We start from the raw sequence: 19,481 nt of genomic DNA, 5'->3' as shown, positions 1-19,481 counted from the left end.
GTAAGACAAAAAGAATTATGAAGATGGATGGTGACAATGGTCATGCAACATTATGAGTGTATTTAATACCACTGGACTGTACACTTAAAAATGGTTGAGATGGTAAATTTTATATTTTGTGTATTTTACTACAATTTTAGAAATTGAAAAAAATGAGAAATGGATATTTGATTTTGTCAGGTGCTTTTTCTGCATTTACTGAAAGGATCATATGGTTTTGCATTTTTCAACTTGATAGTATGGTCATGTTATTGACTGAGTTATTAATGTTAAGCATGAATTCCTGATAGACTCCATTTGGTCCTGATGTATTTTTTAATGGATTGCTGTGTTTAATTTGCTTAAGTTTTTAATTAATTGACTTAAATTTTGTTAAGATTTTTCTGCACTGATGTTGATGAGTAATGCTGGCCTGCGGTGATCATTTTCTTATGATTTGATTTTATTATGATGATTTTTTTAAGGAATCAGTAATATGTATTCGGTGCCCCTGGCATGTAGAGGGGCCGCAGGCCGGGCTAGGTGTGGCGGAGAGGCAGGGAGGGGCTCTGACGGGCCGTTGGCGACGTCTGCCCTGGGCTCAGGTGCGGCCTGGCCGGCGGGCGGAGACCGTCCCTCGGGGTCGGACGCTAACGTCTTCCGCTCCTGCTTCCCTAGGCCTGGCGCCCTGGGGACGGGGAGTCCGAGGACGAGGAAAGGAGCGCGGTGTGGCCGGAACACGGGCGTGCGCAGACGGGCGCCCCCGCCCGGGCCCGCGTGCGTGGAAGCGGGACGACACGCGGCAAGGGCTGGGCAGAGGTGTGCGCGTGCGCGTGCGCGTGCGCGTGCGCGTGCGTGACGTCGGTGCTGCGTCCGTGCGGCATCGCGTTCTTGTGTGATGCGGTCGCCTGGTCGGTGTGACGTCACTGCCTCTGCGCGTGACGTCACTGCCTCGCGCGTGACACCGTCGCGGTGCGGCCCGCGGTCGGCCAGTCGGGGCCGCCCCTCGGTCCTCAGGGGCCGGAGCCTCCTCGGCCGGGCGGAAGCTCTCCCGGAGCGCGGGGCGCCGCGCGGGCCCCGGGCCTGGCTGCAGCGCGGCTGGCCTGTGCCCCCGGGGGCCCCTGCCCGCACCTCCCCACCCCTCAGAACTGCCCCAGGGCCCCCTGCTCGTTCTCCCGACGGGTTTTCCAAGGCGCCTGCCCCTCTTCGCTCACAGGCCCTGGCTTCCCTGGACTATAAAACCCGGTTTTGGTATCACAGTAGTGTCGGCCTCAAAGGGTAAGTTAATGGATTGCCTCCTCTTCGATTTTTGAAAGAGTTAGTGTGGAGTTGGCATTATTTTTCCCTTAAATGTTCAGTAAGATAATGAGTGAAGACGTTTGGTGGAATTAACCAGTGAAGCCATCTAGGTCTAAGATTTCCTTTATGAGAAAGTTTGGGGTTTTAAAAAAATATTTTATTTATTTGATAGGGGGAGAGAGCACCAGCAGGGGGAGCGGGAAAAGGAGAAGCAGGCCCTCTGCTGAGTAGGGAAGCTGCTGTGGGGCTGATCCCATGACCCCAGGATCATGACCTGAGCCAAAGGCAGAGGCTCAACCAACGGAGCCACCCAGGCGCCCCATGGGAAAGTTTTAAGCTACAAATGCTCTTTTGTTAATAGCTACAAGGCTATTCAGGTGATCTATTTCTTCTTAAGTTTTGGTAGTTCATGTCTTTCAAGGATAAATTAGTCCATTTCATCTAAATTGTCAAATTTGTTAGGAAAAAAATTGTGATATACCCTTATTAACTTTTTTAAAAGATTTTATTTTATTTATTTATTCATGAGAGACACAGAGAGGCAGAGAGATGCGCAGAGGGAAAAGCAGACGGCCAGTGGGGAACCCGAAGTAAGACTTGATCCCAGTACCGGGATCACGCCCTGAGACCAAGGCAGACGCTCAACCACTGACCCACCCAGGCGTCCCTACACTTATTAACCTTTTTAATAGCAGTAGAATTTGTTTTAAGCTCACCTCTCTCATTCCTGATATTGTTAACGTATGTCTTCTTTTCTCTCCTTTATCAATCTGGCTGGAGATTTATCAATTTTGATGATCTTCCAACTTTGGTTTCATTGATTTATTCCATCTTGAATGAAAGAGGATGTCTTCACATCACCCTGTTTTAATTCTCTGATTGGTGCTTTTGATTCTCTGACTTTCTGTTTATTTAGTGATTTATTATTTGGTGGTCTCCACCAGAATGTAAACTCCTTCAGAGAGAGAACTTACCTGTCCTCTTCACCACTGTATCCAAATCCCCTAGAACATGTCAAATTTCTCCAGAATTTCTCATACCTAATGTTCAGTGATGAGCTCAACATATGAATATATTTGTTAAGAAAAATCCTCCTCTGATGATTCAATATATCCCCTCTTCTTCAGGAGAAAGTCATTGGTATAATATCTATAATCTGTTTTTTTTTAAAGATTTTATTTATTTATTCATGAGAAACAGAGAGAGAGACAGAGGCAGAGGGAGAAGCAGGCTTCCCATGAGGAGCCCCATACAGGACTCCATCCCAGGACCTCGGGATCACGCCCTGAGCTGAAGACAGACACTCAACCACTGAGCCACCCAGGCATCCCTAATATCTATAATCTGGTAAGGAGGATGACTTATGAACAGTCATAAATAATGACAGTCATAAATAAAGACTGTAAATTTGAATGGGGGAAATTAGGGTGGATATTTAAGCTGGACCCTGAGGTAGAGACAAATATATAAATTCATGGAAAGAGAATAACTGCCATCCCCCAAAGAGGGCAACAATGAGCAAACCCTTAGAGGCAAAAAAGAAGAACAAGAAGGAGAAGAAGAGGGTTAATGAATCCAGTCTGTCTGCTCTTCTGATAGATGGATAAGAATTGGAGACACAGATGAAAGGTAGATTGAGACTGATGGCAGAAGCACTGCATACTAGAAGAGGAGTGTAAGTTATAATACGCGAGCTTTAGCAGCACGCTAAAAGATTTTTAACTTGGCAACAGTCAGTATGTAAGGAGTATTTAAGTTGGAAGAGACTTGCATAGAAAGGCTTTTAAAAAGTTGCGCTGATTCCTACTAAGAGAAATGCAAATTGACTACACAATTTCTCCCCTCAGCAAGCATTCTAAAGTTTGACCACCCACTGTTGACTCCCATGTATTACTGGTAGGAATGCAACAGGGTGTCTGTGGAATAGGATTTGACCCTATCTAATACAATTTTAAGTGCATTTACCACCTAACCCAGCAATTTCATCTTAAGGAATTTACCCTGAAAATATTCATCTAAGTCATATAAAAATAATATGTATATGATTACTCATTCTGGAATAATTTATAATTGCAAACTACTGATAATAATCTAAATGTGGGATCCGTGGGTGGCGCAGCGGTTTGGCGCCTGCCTTTGGCCCAGGGCGCGATCCTGGAGACCCGGGATCGAATCCCACGTTGGGCTCCCGGTGCATGGAGCCTGCTTCTCCCTCTGCCTACGTCTCTGCCTCTCTCTCTCTCTGTGTGACTATCATAAATAAAAAAAATAATAATAATCTAAATGTACATATACAGAAAGGAGACTTTTAATAAATTGTGTTATATCCACCCACTGAAATACTATGAAGCTGTGACAGAAAATGAGGAAAATCTCTACAAGTTGATAATGGAGTGATTTCTAAGCTATAGTTTTTTGTTTTTGTTTTGTTTTTTGCTTTTTTAAGTTTATTTCTTTATTTAAGTAATCTCTACACCCAACATGAGGCTTGAACTCGCGACCCCAAAATCAAGAGTCTTATGTTCTTCTGACTGAGCCAGCCGGGCACCTCCATTTCTAAAGTACATTGTTAGCTAGGAAAAAAAAAGGTGGGGATATGGAAACAGCCTGTTGATAAAATGTGTCTATCAATGGATGAATGGATAAAGAAAATGTGTGTGTGTGTGAAATATTAGGGAAAAAAATACAATGGAATAGTATTCAGCCATAGAAAGAAGGAAGTTCTGCGATTTGTGACATGAATGGACCCTAAAGAATTGTGCTAAGTGAAATAGAGAAGTCAAATATTGTATCATCTCACTTCTATGTGGAACATAAAGAACAAACAAACTTATAGATTTGGTGGTTGCCAGAGGCAGGAGAGGGGAGAGTGTGTAAAGTGGGTAAAGGTGGTCAAAAGGTACAAATTTCCAGTTATAAGATTAAAATAAAAGTCCTGGGGGTATAATGTAAAGCGTGGTGGATTGTAGCTAACAATACTATACTATATATTTGAAATTTGCTAAGAGAATAGATCCTAAAAGTTATCACAAGGAAAAAATGTAATTACATGCAATGATGGATATTAAGTAAATTTATTGTTTCACAATATACCCATATGTCAAATCATTATGACATATAACTGAAATGAATACAATGTTATATGTTGAGTTTTTTAAAGTGTAGGAGCACCTGGGTGGCTCAGTCAGTTAAGTGTCTCACTCTTGATTTCAGCTCAGGTCATGATCTCAGGGTCATGAGATAGAGCCCTGAATCAGGCCCTGTGCTCAGCAGGAGTCTGCTTGGGATTCTCTCTTTCACTTTGTCTCTGCTCCCTACCCACCCAGTTTCTCTCTCTCTCTCTCTCTAAAATAAATAAATGAATAAAATCTTCAAAACCTGGGATGCCTGGGTGGCTCAGTGATTGAGCATCTGCCTTCAGCTCAGGTCATGATCCCGGGGTCCTGGGATCGAGTTCTGCATCGGGCTCCCTGCATGGAGTCTGCTTTTCTCTCTGCCTGTGTCTCTGCTTCTCTGTGTGTGTGTCTCATGAATAAATAAATAAAATCTTAAAAAAAAATCTTCAAAACCTGAAAAAGAAAAAAGAAGTATATGTGGAACAGGGTGGGGTTGGGGAGAGAACCAGAAGGAAATATGCCAAATTGTGGACTGTGGCTACCTCTTGTCCGGGAAATAGAATTGGGGGCCTGGGCTGGGGGTGTGATGACTGAAACAGGGCTTACCTGACTCAATGTATAAACTTATATATTATATAACTCTTTAAAGTCAGGTTTATTGGGATACAAGTTACATACAGTAAAATTCACCCCCCCTAGGCAGTTTTGACAAACACAGTCATGTTACCACCACCGAAATCAAGACTTAGAATATTTCTATTGACTACAGAAAGATCTTTCTTGACCCTCTATAGACAGTCCTCTCCCTCATCCCCAGCCCTTGATCTGATTTTTATCCCTTGCAAAACTTTTATATAGTAATAACCCATCTGTGTAGCACTTGTATAAATAAACGTATTAATCTAAGTAAGGTTATTTTTCCTCAACCCATTATCCATACATGCTCATTTCAGGAAAAAAAAAAAAAAAGGGCAGGAAATATAAACAAGGACCCTGGTGTCATGACCGAGCTAAAGGCTCAGTGTTCAGTAGCTTAAGAAACTGGCTAATGTCACTGGGTCCAATGTTAGGACCCAAAGTAGATTCAGGGCTTCTGACTCACAAACCAATACTTCCAGCCCTGGTAACCATAAATCCGATTTTTTTTTCTCTGAGCTTGGGTTTTTTTTTTTTTTTTTTTTAGATTCTACATATAAGTGAGATCATACAGACACCTTAAACTCACACAGAGCTATATATCAATTATATCTCAATAAAACTAAAAAACAAAGAAACGAAACCCAAACATAAGGCTTCATCTGACACAATGCTGCCTTCAGCAAACCAATCAACCAGACAACAAAAAACCTAGGGCTTGTCCCAGAGTGAATGAGGTATGTATTCAATGACATGTGGAATAAAAAGATATTATCTTCAGATATCCTAATATCAGCAGTTTAGTGTTCAGATGGGTGCTTAAAATGGGTGTGTATGTGTATATTTTCTATGTGCACACATACGCTAGAGGCAAATGTCTGTTTATATTTTACTGGCATAATTATTAGCAGATATCTGTTGATCTTTCCTATATACTAAGTGCTAGAGATTCAAGCACTTCAGGTCTAGTTAGGACCTGGGTAGCAGTACAGGACACTGTATGTCGAGAAGACTCGAGGGGAAGGTGGCCCTTGTATGTAGGGGTCAGACCAACCAGGTGGAGAGATAGAAGGATGTTGCCATTTGAAGGAGTTTGAGGAGGTAAATAGGGCTTGCATCCCAGACTGAATTTGGAGCTCCTCGATTTTGCAAGAGGGAACCTCTGGCAATCTCTGAGTTGAAGATAAATTGGAAGGGGTGGAGCTTGGAGGAAGAGAGAATGTCAGGGACATTGCACTAGTTTCGGCAGGAGGGGAACATCCGAGTTACAGAAAGAAGTTCAATTTCAACAAATATGTACTAAGCACCTCCAGTGTCGGAAGCTCTGTTAGGAGCAAAGCAACAACCATATAGGCAACAAGGCTCCTTGAATTGCTCACACCTAGTGGCAATAGAAGAATGGATATTAAAGTTTAGAGGGAGAGAACTTGGCTCCCAGCCGTCCTCCTCACTAGCTGTGTGATCTCGGGTCTTATTTTCTTCATCTATCAAAGGATAAGATAGAGCCATATTCCTTCTCTTGGGTCACTTTTAACTTTAATGTTTCTGAAATGAAAAGGAAATGAGGGGCACCTGGCTGGCTCAGTCTGAGGAGCCTGTGACTCTTCATCTCCGAGTTGTGAGTTCGAGCCCCACATTGGATATAGAGATTCCGTAACAAATGAAATAAATAAACTTTAAAAAAATTTAAATAAAAAATAAAAGGAAAAGGAAATGAGAATTACAGGAGATGCCTTTTCAAGGAGGAGGCTGAGGCATAGGTTTTGGGTGATCTAGGGTTTTGCCTATGTAGGGATTAGATAAGTGGTAGTATCATTCACAGAAATAAGGCAATCTGGAAGGGGCTACTGATCTACAGAAAGTTGAATTCAACTTTTCTTTGAAATAATTTTTTAAACTTTCTGATTTTTTTTCTTAAAGATTTATTTATTTATTAGAGAGAGAGAAAGAGAACATGTGCATGTGTGCGTGAGCAGGGGGAAGGGCAGCGAGAGAGAGAATCTCAAACAGACTCCCCACTGAGTGTAGGACCTAACCCAAGGCTCCATCTCACCACCCTGAGATCATGACCTGAGCCGAAATCAAGAGTCAGATGCTTAACTGACTGAGCCTCCCAAGTGCCCCTAAGCTTCCTAATCTTTAAAAGACAAAAGGTGTCAGTCGAAAACATTTAAGAACCCACTGTTAACTGATTATGAGAAGCCTAAACATACGTTTATGGAAAAAGTAAAAAAAAAAAAAAAAGAGCAGGAGCAAACACTTACTAGGCTTGTGCTAACCAAAATTCAGCTGGTATAGGAATATTAAATATATGTAAAAGCAGAAATCATTTTAAGAGATGAAGAGGTTTTACTCTGTTCATGACAGAAGATCAAATTCACTGGGAAGGTGACATAACTTTGAATTTTTTTCAATAATGTGGCCTCAAAATATGTTATGCAAATATTTATAGAACCACAGGAGAAATAGACAACCTACAATGATGGTAGAAGATTTTACCAACTTTGGTAATATATAGCTTAAATGCATATGTTAGAACAAAAGCTGAAAATCAATAATTTAAGTATATATCCCAAGAACTTAGAAAAAGAACACCAAACCAAACACAACATAATAGAAGGGAAGGAATATAAAAGTAAAAGTAGCAATGAGGCGCCTGGGTGGCTTAAACATCTGACTCTCGGTTTTGGTTCAGGTCATGACCTCAGGGTCATGAGATTGAGTCCCATGTCAGGGCTCCCTGCTCAGTAGGAAATCCACTTGTTCCTCTCTCTTCCCCTCTGCTCCCTCCCTGGCTCCCACACTCTCCCTCTCTCTCAAATCAATAAAATCTTTAAAAATAAAAAAAACGAGCAATTAAGAAATAAAAAACAAAGGTATAATCTATAAAATCAAGAAAGCCAAAATTTTGTTCTTTGAAAATATTAATAAAATTCATTAACCTCTGGCAATCTTGGTCAATAAAAGAAGAAAGCCAAGTTACCAAATCAGGAATATTTAATAATAGCCAACTTTTATTATAATAGCATAATATATTTATAATATTAGCTATTATGTATTATAGTATTATGTATGATATATATTACATAGTATATATAGCTATATATTCTATATTAGCTAATTTACATTATGTATTTTATATGTAGCTATATATGTTATATATAGCTATATTAGCTATAATATATGTAACATAATATATATAAAATAGCAAAAAGTGTGTGTGTGTGTGTGTATATATATATATATATATATAATCACATATATATATATATATATGGGATCGAGTCCCACATCTAGCTCCTTGCAGGGAGCCTTATATATATATATAAAAGCAAAAAACCTGTGAAATTCCTGTAAATAAATCTAAGAGAAAATGTACATGCCTCTAAATGGAAAGTTGCAGAAAACACTGAGGTAAATTAAGAAGCCTAATATAAATGTAAGGATATACCACACTGACAGATTAGAAGATTCAACAACATGAAATTATTTATTCTCTCTGGCCTATAGATTCAGTGCAATTCCAATCAAAATCCCATCAGCTTTTTTTTTTTTCTTTTTTTTTTTTTTTTAGTAGGCTCCAAGCCCAGCATGGAGCCCAACATAGGGCTTGAATTCATGTTCCTGACTTCCAGGGTCAGATGCTTAACCGACTGAGCCACCCAGTTGCCCCAAAATCCCATCAGCTTTTTAGAATGAAAATGAAAAACCTGATTCTAAAATCTACATGGAAATTAAAGGGGCCATGAACAGTCAAGATAATCTTGAACAAGAAGAACAAAATTGAGGGATTTATCCTACCAGATTTTGTGATTTATTAAAAGTATATAATACTTAAAGTGGTATGGTATTGGTTCAAGAGTAGACCAAATAGGGACGCCTGAATGGCTCAGCGGTTGAATGCCTGCCTTTGGCTCAGGTCCTGATCCCGGAATCTGGGATGGAGTCCCGCATCTAGCTCCTTGCAGGGAGCCGCCTTCTCCCTCTCCCTATGTCTCTCCCTCTCTCTCTCTCTCTGTATATCTCTCATGAACAAATAAATAAAATCTTTATTAAAAAAAAAAAAAAAAGGGGCAGCCCCGGTGGCGCAGCGGTTTAGCGCCGCCTGCAGCCCAGGGTGTGATCCTGGGGACCCGGGATCAAGTCCCACGTCAGGCTGCCTGCATGGAGCCTGCTTCTCCCTCTGCCTGTGTCTCTGCTTCTCTCTCTCTCTCTCTCAATCTGAATTAATAAAATAAATCTTTAAAAAAAAAAAGAATAGACCAAATATATTAATGGCATAGATCTGAAAGCTAAGAAACTGACACCACAGAGAAATGGAGAAAAGACTGCTTTTTTTTCTTCCTTTTTTTTTTTTTTTTTTAGATTTTATTTATTTACTCATGAGAGACACAGAGAGAGAGGCAGGCAGAGGGAGAGGCAGAGGGAGAGGGAGAAGCAGGCTCCATGCAGGGAGCCCGACGTGGGACCTGATCCCAGGACTCCAGGATCACAGCTTGGGCTGAAGGCAGGCACCAAATCGCCAAGCCACCCAGGCGTTCCTGCTTTTTTTTTTCAATAGCCATTGTTGAACAAATTGAATGTCCATATGGAAAAAAATGAATCTTGACCCATATCTTATACCATTTCCAAAAATCAATTTCAAGTTGATTAGAGATCTAAATATGAAAAGTAGAACAACAAAGCTTCTAGAAGATAATATAGAAGAATGTATTTATTATTTGAGGCAGGTAAATATTTCTTAAGTAAGATACAAAAAGCTCCAGTCATAAAATAAAAGACTGATAAATCAAACTACTTTATGATAAAACAAAATGCATGTTCTTCAAAACCATTAAGAAAGAAAAAAGGCCATGGGTGTTATGCGCAACTGATGAATCGCTAAATTCTACACCTGAAACTAATAATACACTATATGTTAATGAACTTGAATTTAAACAAAATCTAAGAAAGAAAGAAAAAGAGAAAGAGAAAGAAGAAAGAAAGAAAGAAGAAAGAAAGAAAGAAAGAAAGAAAGAAAGAAAGAAAGAAAGAAAGAAAGAAAAGAGAAGAAAAGAAAAAAGAAAGAAAAGAAAAGAAAAAAGAAAAAAGAGGGATCCCTGGGTGGCACAGCGGTTTAGCGCCTGCCTTTGGCCCAGGGTGCGATCCTGGAGACCTGGGATTGAATCCCGCGTCGGGCTCCCGGTGCATGGAGCCTGCTTCTCCCTCTGCCTATGTCTCTGCCTCTCTCTCTCTCTCTCTCTCTCTCTCTCTATCATAAATAAATAAAAATGTAAAAAAAAAAAAAGAAAGAAAGAAAGAAGCCACACTTGGTAGAAACTATTTGCAATACCATAGCTGACAAAGAGCTCCTATTTAGAATAAAAGAGACGCACCTGGGATCCCTGGGTGGCGCAGTGGTTTAGCGCCTGCCTTTGGCCCAGGGCGCGATCCTGGAGACCCGGGATCGAATCCCACGTCGGACTCCCGGTGCATGGAGCCTGCTTCTCCCTCTGCCTGTGTCTCTGCCTCTCTCTCTCTCTCTGTGACTATCATAAATAAATAAAAATTTAAAAAAAAAAGAGAGACGCACCTAATTCACTTTTCAAAGACGCTCAACCACCAAGCCACCAGGCACCCCAACTGTGGCATCTTCATATAGTGGAATAGTCTACAGCAATAGGAACATACAAATGATTACTATACTCCAAGACATGGATGAACCTCACAAACATAATGTGAGTAAAAGGAGGTAGGTACAAAAGAGGATACTCTGTATGATTCCATTATGTGAAGTTCAGGGGCGCCTGGCTGGCTCAATTGGTTAAGTGTCTGCCTTTGGCTCAGGTCATGATCCTAGACTCCTGGGATAGAGCCCCATATTGAGCCCCACATTAGGCTCTCTGCTCAGCAGGGAGCCCGCTCCTCTCTCTTCCTCTGCTGCTGCCCCTGCTTATTTTAATGAAGTCATTTACAATAGCAAAAAACCAAAACCCTATAAGGTATACTTAGGAATTAATTTGCATATGTAAGTCCCATATGGGAAAAACTTTAAAATTTATGGAACAATGTTACATATGACCTGAATAAGTACAGATTTAGCTCACATTCATAAATCGGAAGACTCAGTATTGCAAACATATTATCTCCAAATTAATCAATAGAGTCAATGCAATTCCCTTCATAATCCCAGCAGGCTTTTTCATGGACATTGACAAAATGATTCTAAAGTTTACACGAAAAAAAAATCCAAGATAAAACAAGACACTCTTCAAGGAGAACAGGGTATGGATAGTAGGCTTACCAGATCACAGGATTTATTATAAAGCTATAGTAATCAAGACAGTGTGATATTGGCAAAGGGAGAAGCAAACCTGACCATTACAAAAAGCCAAATTTCACTGTATATAAATTATATCTCAATAAAAGAGCAAAATGACCTTGTATGTTCTGGACTTTTTTGTTGCATTGATCTATTTGTTAGTTCTACCCTGAATACGTAGTTTTAAGTCTTGAAGTCAGAAAGTATAAGTGCTGCAACTTTGTTCTTTCTCAATATTGTTCTGGATATTTTAGGTCTTTTATATTGCCACATACATTTTAGAATTAGTTTATCACTTTATCAATGTGAAAATGGGTAAATAAGTTCATATAGCGGAATATGACCCTGCATTGAAAAATTGGTGAGCTACAGTGACCCTCAGCAACAGAGATAAATCTTAAAATGATATTGAGTCAAACAAGCAAAGCTACAGAAAACAAAATACAGTATTGGGTGATTTTCATAAAACTGAAAACAAAGCTAATCTAAATAACATATAGTATAGGCATATACATAGATGTGATAAAATATTAAAACTAAAAAGCAGGGGATCCCTGGTTAGCTCAGCGGTTTGGCGCCTGCCTTCGGCACAGGGCATGATCCTGGAGTCCTAGGATCAAGTCCCATGTTGGGCTTCTTGCATGAAGCCTGGTTCACCCTCTGCCTCTGTCTCTGTCTCTCTCTAATTCATGCTCTCATGAATAAATAAATAGAATATTTTTAAAAAATAAAAAGTAAAAATAAAAGGCAAAGGAAGGATAAGCACCAAGGTCAGGACAGTGGGAGCAATGGAAGTTTTGGGGTGCCAGTTTTTGGAATGTTCCAGCCCCTGGATTGGGAGGCAAATTCATTGAGTTAGACTATTTTTGCTTTGAAAGTTACAAAGACTCTTTTGCTTGCATTCAAAATATTTGTAAAGATTAAAGAATTGAAAATAGCAAAATAATTGTTAGCACACAATATACAGTTGTTTTCCACTTCTAGTGTCCTGGAAGGCAGCCCTGGTGGCCCAGCGGTTTAGCGCCGCCTTCAGCCCAGGATGTGGTTCTGGAGACTCAGGATCGAGTCCCACGTCGGGCTCCCTGCAAGGAGCCTGCTTCTTCCTCTGCCTTTGTCTCTGCCTCTCTCTCTCTCATGAGTAAATAAATAAAAATCTTTTAAAAAAATATTATTAAAAAAAAAATATATATATATATTATTCCCCATTAGTACACACAGATCTACCTCATTCTTCCTAATGGCTACATAGCATTTCATTATCTGAATCCACCGTCAGTTAGTATTTAGTCAGTCCTCTGTTATGATGAACATTTGGGTTGTTTCTAGTCTATATATAAACAGTGTTGCAATTAATATTATTATATATACATCCTTCTACAGTATATCTGTAAGGTCATATTTCTCAAACTGAAGTTACTATGGGAAGAAATGTGTTATAAATCTGAATAGGTGCCTTAAACTTCTTGTTCAACTTTAGTTAATACTTTAAGGCAATGGTGAGAAATGCAAACAAGAGTTTCCACAAAGATACCAACAAGGAGTACCTGAGGACACCTGTGAGTATGTGCCTGACTGCTTTTGCACATGCAAGATATTTGGAACAGAGAAGGTGTGTGTATGGGGTGAGGATGACTATGCATTCACCACTTGTGAAAAGCAACATTTGTGACCTAAGGCCTCCAGGCCTGTTGGACAGCAGTTCCGTTCAGATCCACAGACTCAGCCCAACTCTTGCCTACTCCCTGGATGCCCCAGGAGAGGCCCGGAAGGTGAAAGAAGAGACAGCCATCCTGATCTTGGGCACATCTATTGTTGTGGTAGCCTTTGAGGCATCTGGCCAGGCTTTCTCGCAGTGCTGGCTGGGCATAGGTGCCCAGTCCCAGAACGTAAACAAGAGTGACCCTTAAAATAACTTTTCCTGAGAGAGACAGAGCCCAGCTGGATTCTCTATTCTACCCTCAGGGTCCTCCCCCCAGGGCGAGATTAGTGTTTTGCAAGAGAGGTAGTCACTCAGGGCGCAAAATTTACACCCACACCAAAAAACTTCATAATCAAGATAAAGAATATTTTAATGAAGTATTTTAAAAATTCAGAATTAATGAAAAAAAAAACCCACAATGAACACAACACCAAAATTTTAAGTACTAAGGACAAGATCAAACCCTGCACTTTACCACCTTGCTTGTCTTGCATTATTAGCCCTGGTTCCAATAAACCTTTATTTACAAAAACATAATCTTAAAAAATTCTTTATTATGGGGGCGCCTGGGTGGCTCGTTCGTTGTGCCTTCGGTGGGCTCAGGTTTGGGGATTGAGCCACAGTAAGGCCCGTGCTGGTCGTGGAGCCTGCTTAGGATTCTCTCCCTTCCCTCTGCCCCTCTCCTGCTCACACGCGCTCTCTCTCTCAAAAGAAATTTTTTATTACATATTGCAATAACTATTGTTACTGTGATAAAATGCACATAATGTAAATTTTACCATTTTAACCATTTTTAAGTGTACAGTGTGGCCTTAGGTACATTCACAGGTTGTTGTGTAACGATAGGATTTTTAAAATATTACACTGAAATATTATATATTGTGATTACGGAGTTTGGGGGCGCCCGAGCCCAGAGCCTCGCTCGCCTTACTCTAGTCCTCGCCCGCCTCCCCCACCCCTCGCCCCCTCCTGGAGCTTGAGAATCAAAAACTTCAGGTTTCTCCCAACCGGCAGCACCAGGAGTTACTCCAGGAGCGATCAGGCCACCGAGGATGTCCGTCCATGCAGCCACGCGCGACAGGAAGAGTTGCTCCGCCTGCATCCGCCCGTCCCCTTCGCTCTCCTCTTGCGACGGGACACACCTGGCGGGCGCGCCCTCTACCTGCCTAGGGACACCTGGCCGGCGGCCCGCAGCGGGTGGCCCGCCCGGCTCGGTGGCCCGGGCTTCCCCTCGGCCAATGAGGAAGAGGGAGCCTCCGGGCTCGGGCCGCGTCCGGCCGAGCGGCCAATGGGAGCGCGGCATGCAAATGAGCAGGTGCGGTGGCGGCCGGCCCGTCAAGGCGGCCGGGGCTCGGGGGATGTCAGAGGAGAGCCGCGCGGCCTCGGAGCAGGAGTCCGGGCTTCCAGCTGCGAGCTCCGGTTCCCGCCATGGCCCCCGCGCCGCCCCCCGCGGTCTCCTTCTCCCCGGCCGAGGTCCAGCGGCGCCTGGCGGCCGGCGCCTGCTGGGTCCGCTGCGGGGCCCGCCTCTACGACCTCACCGGCTTCTTGCGGCACCACCCGGGGGGCGAGCAGCTGCTGCGGGCCCGGGCCGGCCAGGATGTGAGCGCCGACCTGGACGGGCCGCCGCACCGGCACTCGGCCAACGCGCGCCTCTGGCTCGAGCAGTACTACGTGGGCGACCTGCAAGGAGACCCTCAGGTAGGTCCGGGCCGGGGTCACCGCCCCCCCACACTGCCCGCCGCCCCCCCCCCCACTCACCCCAAGCCCAGTACACCTGCCCTCTAGGAGGGCCCAAGGTGACAGCCTGCACTCTCACCTTCACTTCTCCCTCTCTCCAGGTAACAGGTCACTGCCCGCCTCCCGCCCCCCCGGACTTGGCCTTCCTCTCCAGCGTTTCTCCCGACCTGAGCCTCTTCTATCTGCTACTTCTACACCTCCCCAGTTACTCCCTCCTTCCCACTTGTTGCTTCTGCAGCCTCTGCCATCTGACTCTTTGGATCGCCTTTTACGAGCCCCTCACACTCTCAGTCTTTCCTTCCTGTTCCCTTATCAGCCTCTTGCTCTTTGCAGCTATTCTTCGTTTCTGTTGGATAAGAGCGTCCAACCTCAGCTGCCCTCCCCTCCTGCTGCTGCTCCCGAAAGTCACAGATCAGTCACCCTTCTCAGCCAGTTTGGATTTCCTAGTGCTGTCCGAGTCTGCACTAGGACTTCCCTGGGTAGGTGGAGAGGTTGGGGCAGTGTCTCTGATGGACTCTGTCCTCCCATGCCTCCGACCTCCCTGTATTTCTTGTCTTGCATGCTGGCATAAGTATCCAAAAGAGCAAAGTGACAGGGGTAAGCTGGTGTTTGGGGGGCGCGAGGATTAGCACTGTGAACTGCATGTTGCTGGGCAGGGCAGCCTCATGATGCTATGTAAGCCTCCCACCGATCCTGGGGTACGTTCTGTTATCCCCATTTTAGGATGTGGAAACTGAGGCTCAGGGAGGCTCTGCAGTTCGTCCAGTCAAAGAGCTAGTTAGTGGAAAAGCCAAATGTATCTGACTCCAAACTGGATGCTGTGTCCATCACAAGATCTGTGGATGTGGGAGATTGCCCCTGTCCACAGGGCTCCAGGCAGGCTGAGCCAGAGGCAAACTGACTCCTTCCCCAGGTTTGACTGTGGAACTGATGATAGTGGGATCATCATACTTGGGCATTAAGCCAACAGTTGTTTCCTGTTTTCAGGGTGGCCCCAACAAGTGTTTTTAGACTTTGGATAAAAGGACTTGCCTCTCACTGTTCCTGGTGGCTCCCCACAGGACCATCTTGTCTAATACTTCAATCATTTATTCACTCACTCCCTTTGTCCTTTAATGATTGTCAGCACCGAGCTAGGTGCCAACCAATACAGTCTTCATGGAGCTAACAGGGTAATGAGGAAACATTCTAATGTCACAGTAATTAATTACCTGATACTATCAGAATGTGGATTTGGAGGTGAGGAGTTCAAGGAGAGCTTTCTTGAGAAAGTGACATATGCACATAGAGCTAAATGATGACTAGAGGGTTAGCCTGGTGAAGAGCGACAGGATGAGCGTTCCAGACAGAGGGAACAGCATGTGTGAAGAAGGCTCTGAAGGGTAAGGACTTGGCAGTTAAGGGACAGAAATAAAACCAAAGGGGAAGGAGGCCAGAAATCAGCCAGGGCTACATCATGCAGGGCCTCCTAGGCTATGGGCAGGATTTGGTACTTGAGTCTAAGAACGACAGGAACCCAGGGAAGGGATTTGAACAGGGGTGTGTTGTGGTCAGATTTGCATCTTTGGAAGAACACCCTGGCTTCAGTGCCAAGAAGGAATGGAGGGAGCCAGCTGGGTGTGAGGAGACCATGCAGGAGGCTACCGCATAGCCTGGGCAAGAGGTGAAGGTGGCTGAGACCAAGGAGTGAAGAGGGTTTTGAAACTGGGAGATTTCATAGGTAAAATGCCAGGGCTCAGCATTCTGCAGTGGGAGCACAACTAATCTTGGAAGTTGGTGTTTGGTTTCAGGTCATGCTGAAGGTGCAGAGGTTTAGCTTTAGATATAACTACAGCTGAGTGCAGGAAACGAGACGTTGGGACCAGATGACTAGAGATTTCCAGGCTTGTGATGGCTAATGGGAACCATCCTACATTGTAGCTGCGTACTATAAACAGGAGCCTTAGGGTGTGGCTTCTCTCCCCAGATAGCGAGGATCACCCCAGGCCAGCTGCCCTAGATGGCTCCACCTCCCAGCTCTGCTCACCACCCCACATTATGGTTTGCTTTGGCTTTGCTTGGCTTTGCCTTACCTGACCCTCAGGGAGGACTCAGAGAATATGGAGACCATATTTGCTTCCTACCCCTACACTCACCTGTTACCCCAAGAGTCCCCATGTGGCCATGTTGCAGGCATCCTTATATCTGGGCCCCAATCTGAGGATGTGGGGGAAAAACTAAAAACCAGCAACGCATTTACTACACCATGGCTCAAACTTGACCAGTAGCCATACTTACCCAATACTACAGTTGCCTGTCAGCTTCTGTCTACAGATTTCTCTTCTGGAAACTAGTATAGCGTTGTCTTTAAATTGAGGGAGAAAGGTAGCCAGAGGAGAAATCTGGAATGGGATATCCTGTACAGAGAGAAGTCCTCTCCTTACAGCCTGACCGGAGACATTTCTGTCCTCCTTTCTGGCTAAGCCCTTCCAGCAACCTTTATATTGCTTTCTTCACCTCCCTTCTCTCTTCCTGCTAGATCAGAGATGTTGACATCTGCAGAGCTTAGAGCCCAGCTCCTATAATGAAAAGACCAGGAGGGGTGACGGGAAAGGGAAATGTCGGAACCAGCTCTATTTGTTTGGAATTCCTTTCTTTCTTTGTTTTTTAAGATTTTATTTATTTGAGAGAGAGAGAGCATGAGCAGGGCAGGGAGGGGCAGAGGCCGAGGGAGAAGCAGCCTCTCCTGCTGAGCAGGGAGCCCAATGTGGAGCTCCATCCCAGGACCCTGGGATCATGACCTGACCACCCAAAGGCAGATGATTAACCAAAGGAGTCATCCAGGCACCCCTGGAGTTCATTTCTGAGTAGTACTCCTTCTAGGAGTCCTCCTTCCCCAGTGTAGTCCTTGGAGGGGGGCGTCCTAGAGCTCTGCTGTGAAATTTCCAGGGAGAAGCCCTGGTGCCTTTGGTTTCCCCTGTTCCCCAATTTGTCACACCCCCTCACACACTCCTAGGTACTCTTGCACGCACATTCACACTCACACAAAGGCACACACAAACACAAAACAAGTCAAACTCGTTTGAGCCAACATACTGTCAGGATGAAACAAGGTCTGCTGTGGCTGTGGTCTTGGACTTGAGGAAGCTGAGCTGCACGCCTAGAGCGAGTGAGAGAGCTATGGCTGAGCAGAGAAGTTAAGCCTTCTTCTTATCCTGACCCTTGAGGGGGAGGTGGGGGGGCAAGCAAACTCCTCACTCCAAGCTCAGGTAAGAGCAGTGTTCTTCCAACTGTAGCTCATGTTGTTAGTGGGGTGTGAGGCCCATTTATTGAGCTGCAACCATCATTTATTTATTTAAGATTTTATTTGTTTATCTATTTTAGAGAGGGAGAAAGAGAGAGAGAAGGCATGTGGGCAGGGAGATGGGCAAAGGGAGAGAATCCCAAGCAGACTTTCCACTGAGCGCAGAGCCCAACGTGGGGTGCGATCTCACAACTCCGAGATCACTACCCAAGCTGAAGCCAAGAGTTGGACGCTTAACCCGACTGAGCCACCCAGGCAGCCTGCGCAGCAACTGGCATTTAAAAGGAATAAATAAGAAAGGAAAGAACTTTAGGTTCAAATCCTCCCAAGGTCTGTGGGAGGACCAAGTCTGTGTTTCCCAGACTTGGGTCATCCATGAATCACTGTCGAGTTTTTTTTCTGAATTGGTATACCACTTGAACATACTTAATATTTATCATTAAGTAGACTCACTTTTTACACCGTAGCCAATAATACCGGTGCAATCACAAGTTTTACATGCACTTTAAAACAGATGGAGAGCTATTAAGATAATTGCTCATCCCTTGTATCCCCTAGGATCATCTTGGGTACCATCAGTGGAGTAAATATCATACTTTGGAAAACATACAAAGCAGAGCTTCTTTTTTTTTTTTTTAAAAAAAAAAAAAAGCAGAGCTTCTTAAACCTGGTGTTCTGTGGATCGTTTTCTGGGATTGGTGAATGAGATGAAATTGTGTGTAAAATATACCTGGTTGTACATTTGTCTAATAAGAGAGCTACAGCTTTTATCATAGTCCAACCAGAATCCTCCCCTCACTCCAAACCCGCCACCAAGAGGCTAATAACTGTGAAAGGGTGGCTCGTCCTTCCCCCATCTCACACGTGCAGGCCTCGGGAGGTCCTCCCACCTGCAAACATCTGGCCCTGCCTCTGGAGAGAAGCCCTCCAATTGAGAAGACCCTGGAGGAAGGCAAACCCCAACTCCCCAGCCACTGCTGTTGGGATAACTCTGATGTTCTGGGTGCTGTGTCCTAATCCTACAAGGTGCATCCATCTCTGAGTGGCTGAGAAGTCCCCCTCTACTACCACGGGGGGCTTTGCCAGCCTTTGGGGGGTCTGGCCGTGCAGAGCTTCAGGACTTGAGTAATTCGATGGAGTAGAGCATCTAGGTGGAGGAGGACTCAGAGGTCCCACCCCACCGCTGAAGCTACCCTTACCAAGGTCATCGGGACCTTTGCCTCACTGAACGCAGTCACCAGTTCACACCTTACCTCACCTCCTCTGGCAGTAGCTCTAGATGCAATCCCCACTCCCCTTCCTTGATACACTTTCTTCACTTGGCTTCCGGATACCACGTCCTTTAGTTTTCCACCTGCATTAGTTTTCTGTGGCTGATATAACAAATCACCATAAACTCAGTGGCTTAAAGCAACACAGATGTATTCTGTT

The 19,481-nt window shown here is 44.0% G+C and overlaps 1 protein-coding gene across 1 annotated transcript in view; it reads left to right on the top strand.

Moving 5' to 3' along the window:
* Positions 1-14,390: 14,390 nt before the first annotated feature.
* Positions 14,391-19,481, top strand: part of FA2H (fatty acid 2-hydroxylase) — a 45,353-nt gene continuing 40,262 nt past the window's right edge. The window contains exon 1 of the mRNA XM_072818378.1: positions 14,391-14,728. Coding sequence (XP_072674479.1) covers positions 14,459-14,728 — 270 coding nt within the window. The 5' untranslated portion in view covers positions 14,391-14,458. The remainder of the gene's footprint in view (positions 14,729-19,481) is intronic.

The sequence above is a fragment of the Canis lupus genome, chromosome 3, assembly GCF_048164855.1.
Source record: "Canis lupus baileyi chromosome 3, mCanLup2.hap1, whole genome shotgun sequence".
Taxonomy (NCBI): domain Eukaryota; kingdom Metazoa; phylum Chordata; class Mammalia; order Carnivora; family Canidae; genus Canis; species Canis lupus.
Note: the sequence above shows the minus strand (reverse complement) of the source record. Positions and strands in the feature narration are given on the sequence as shown.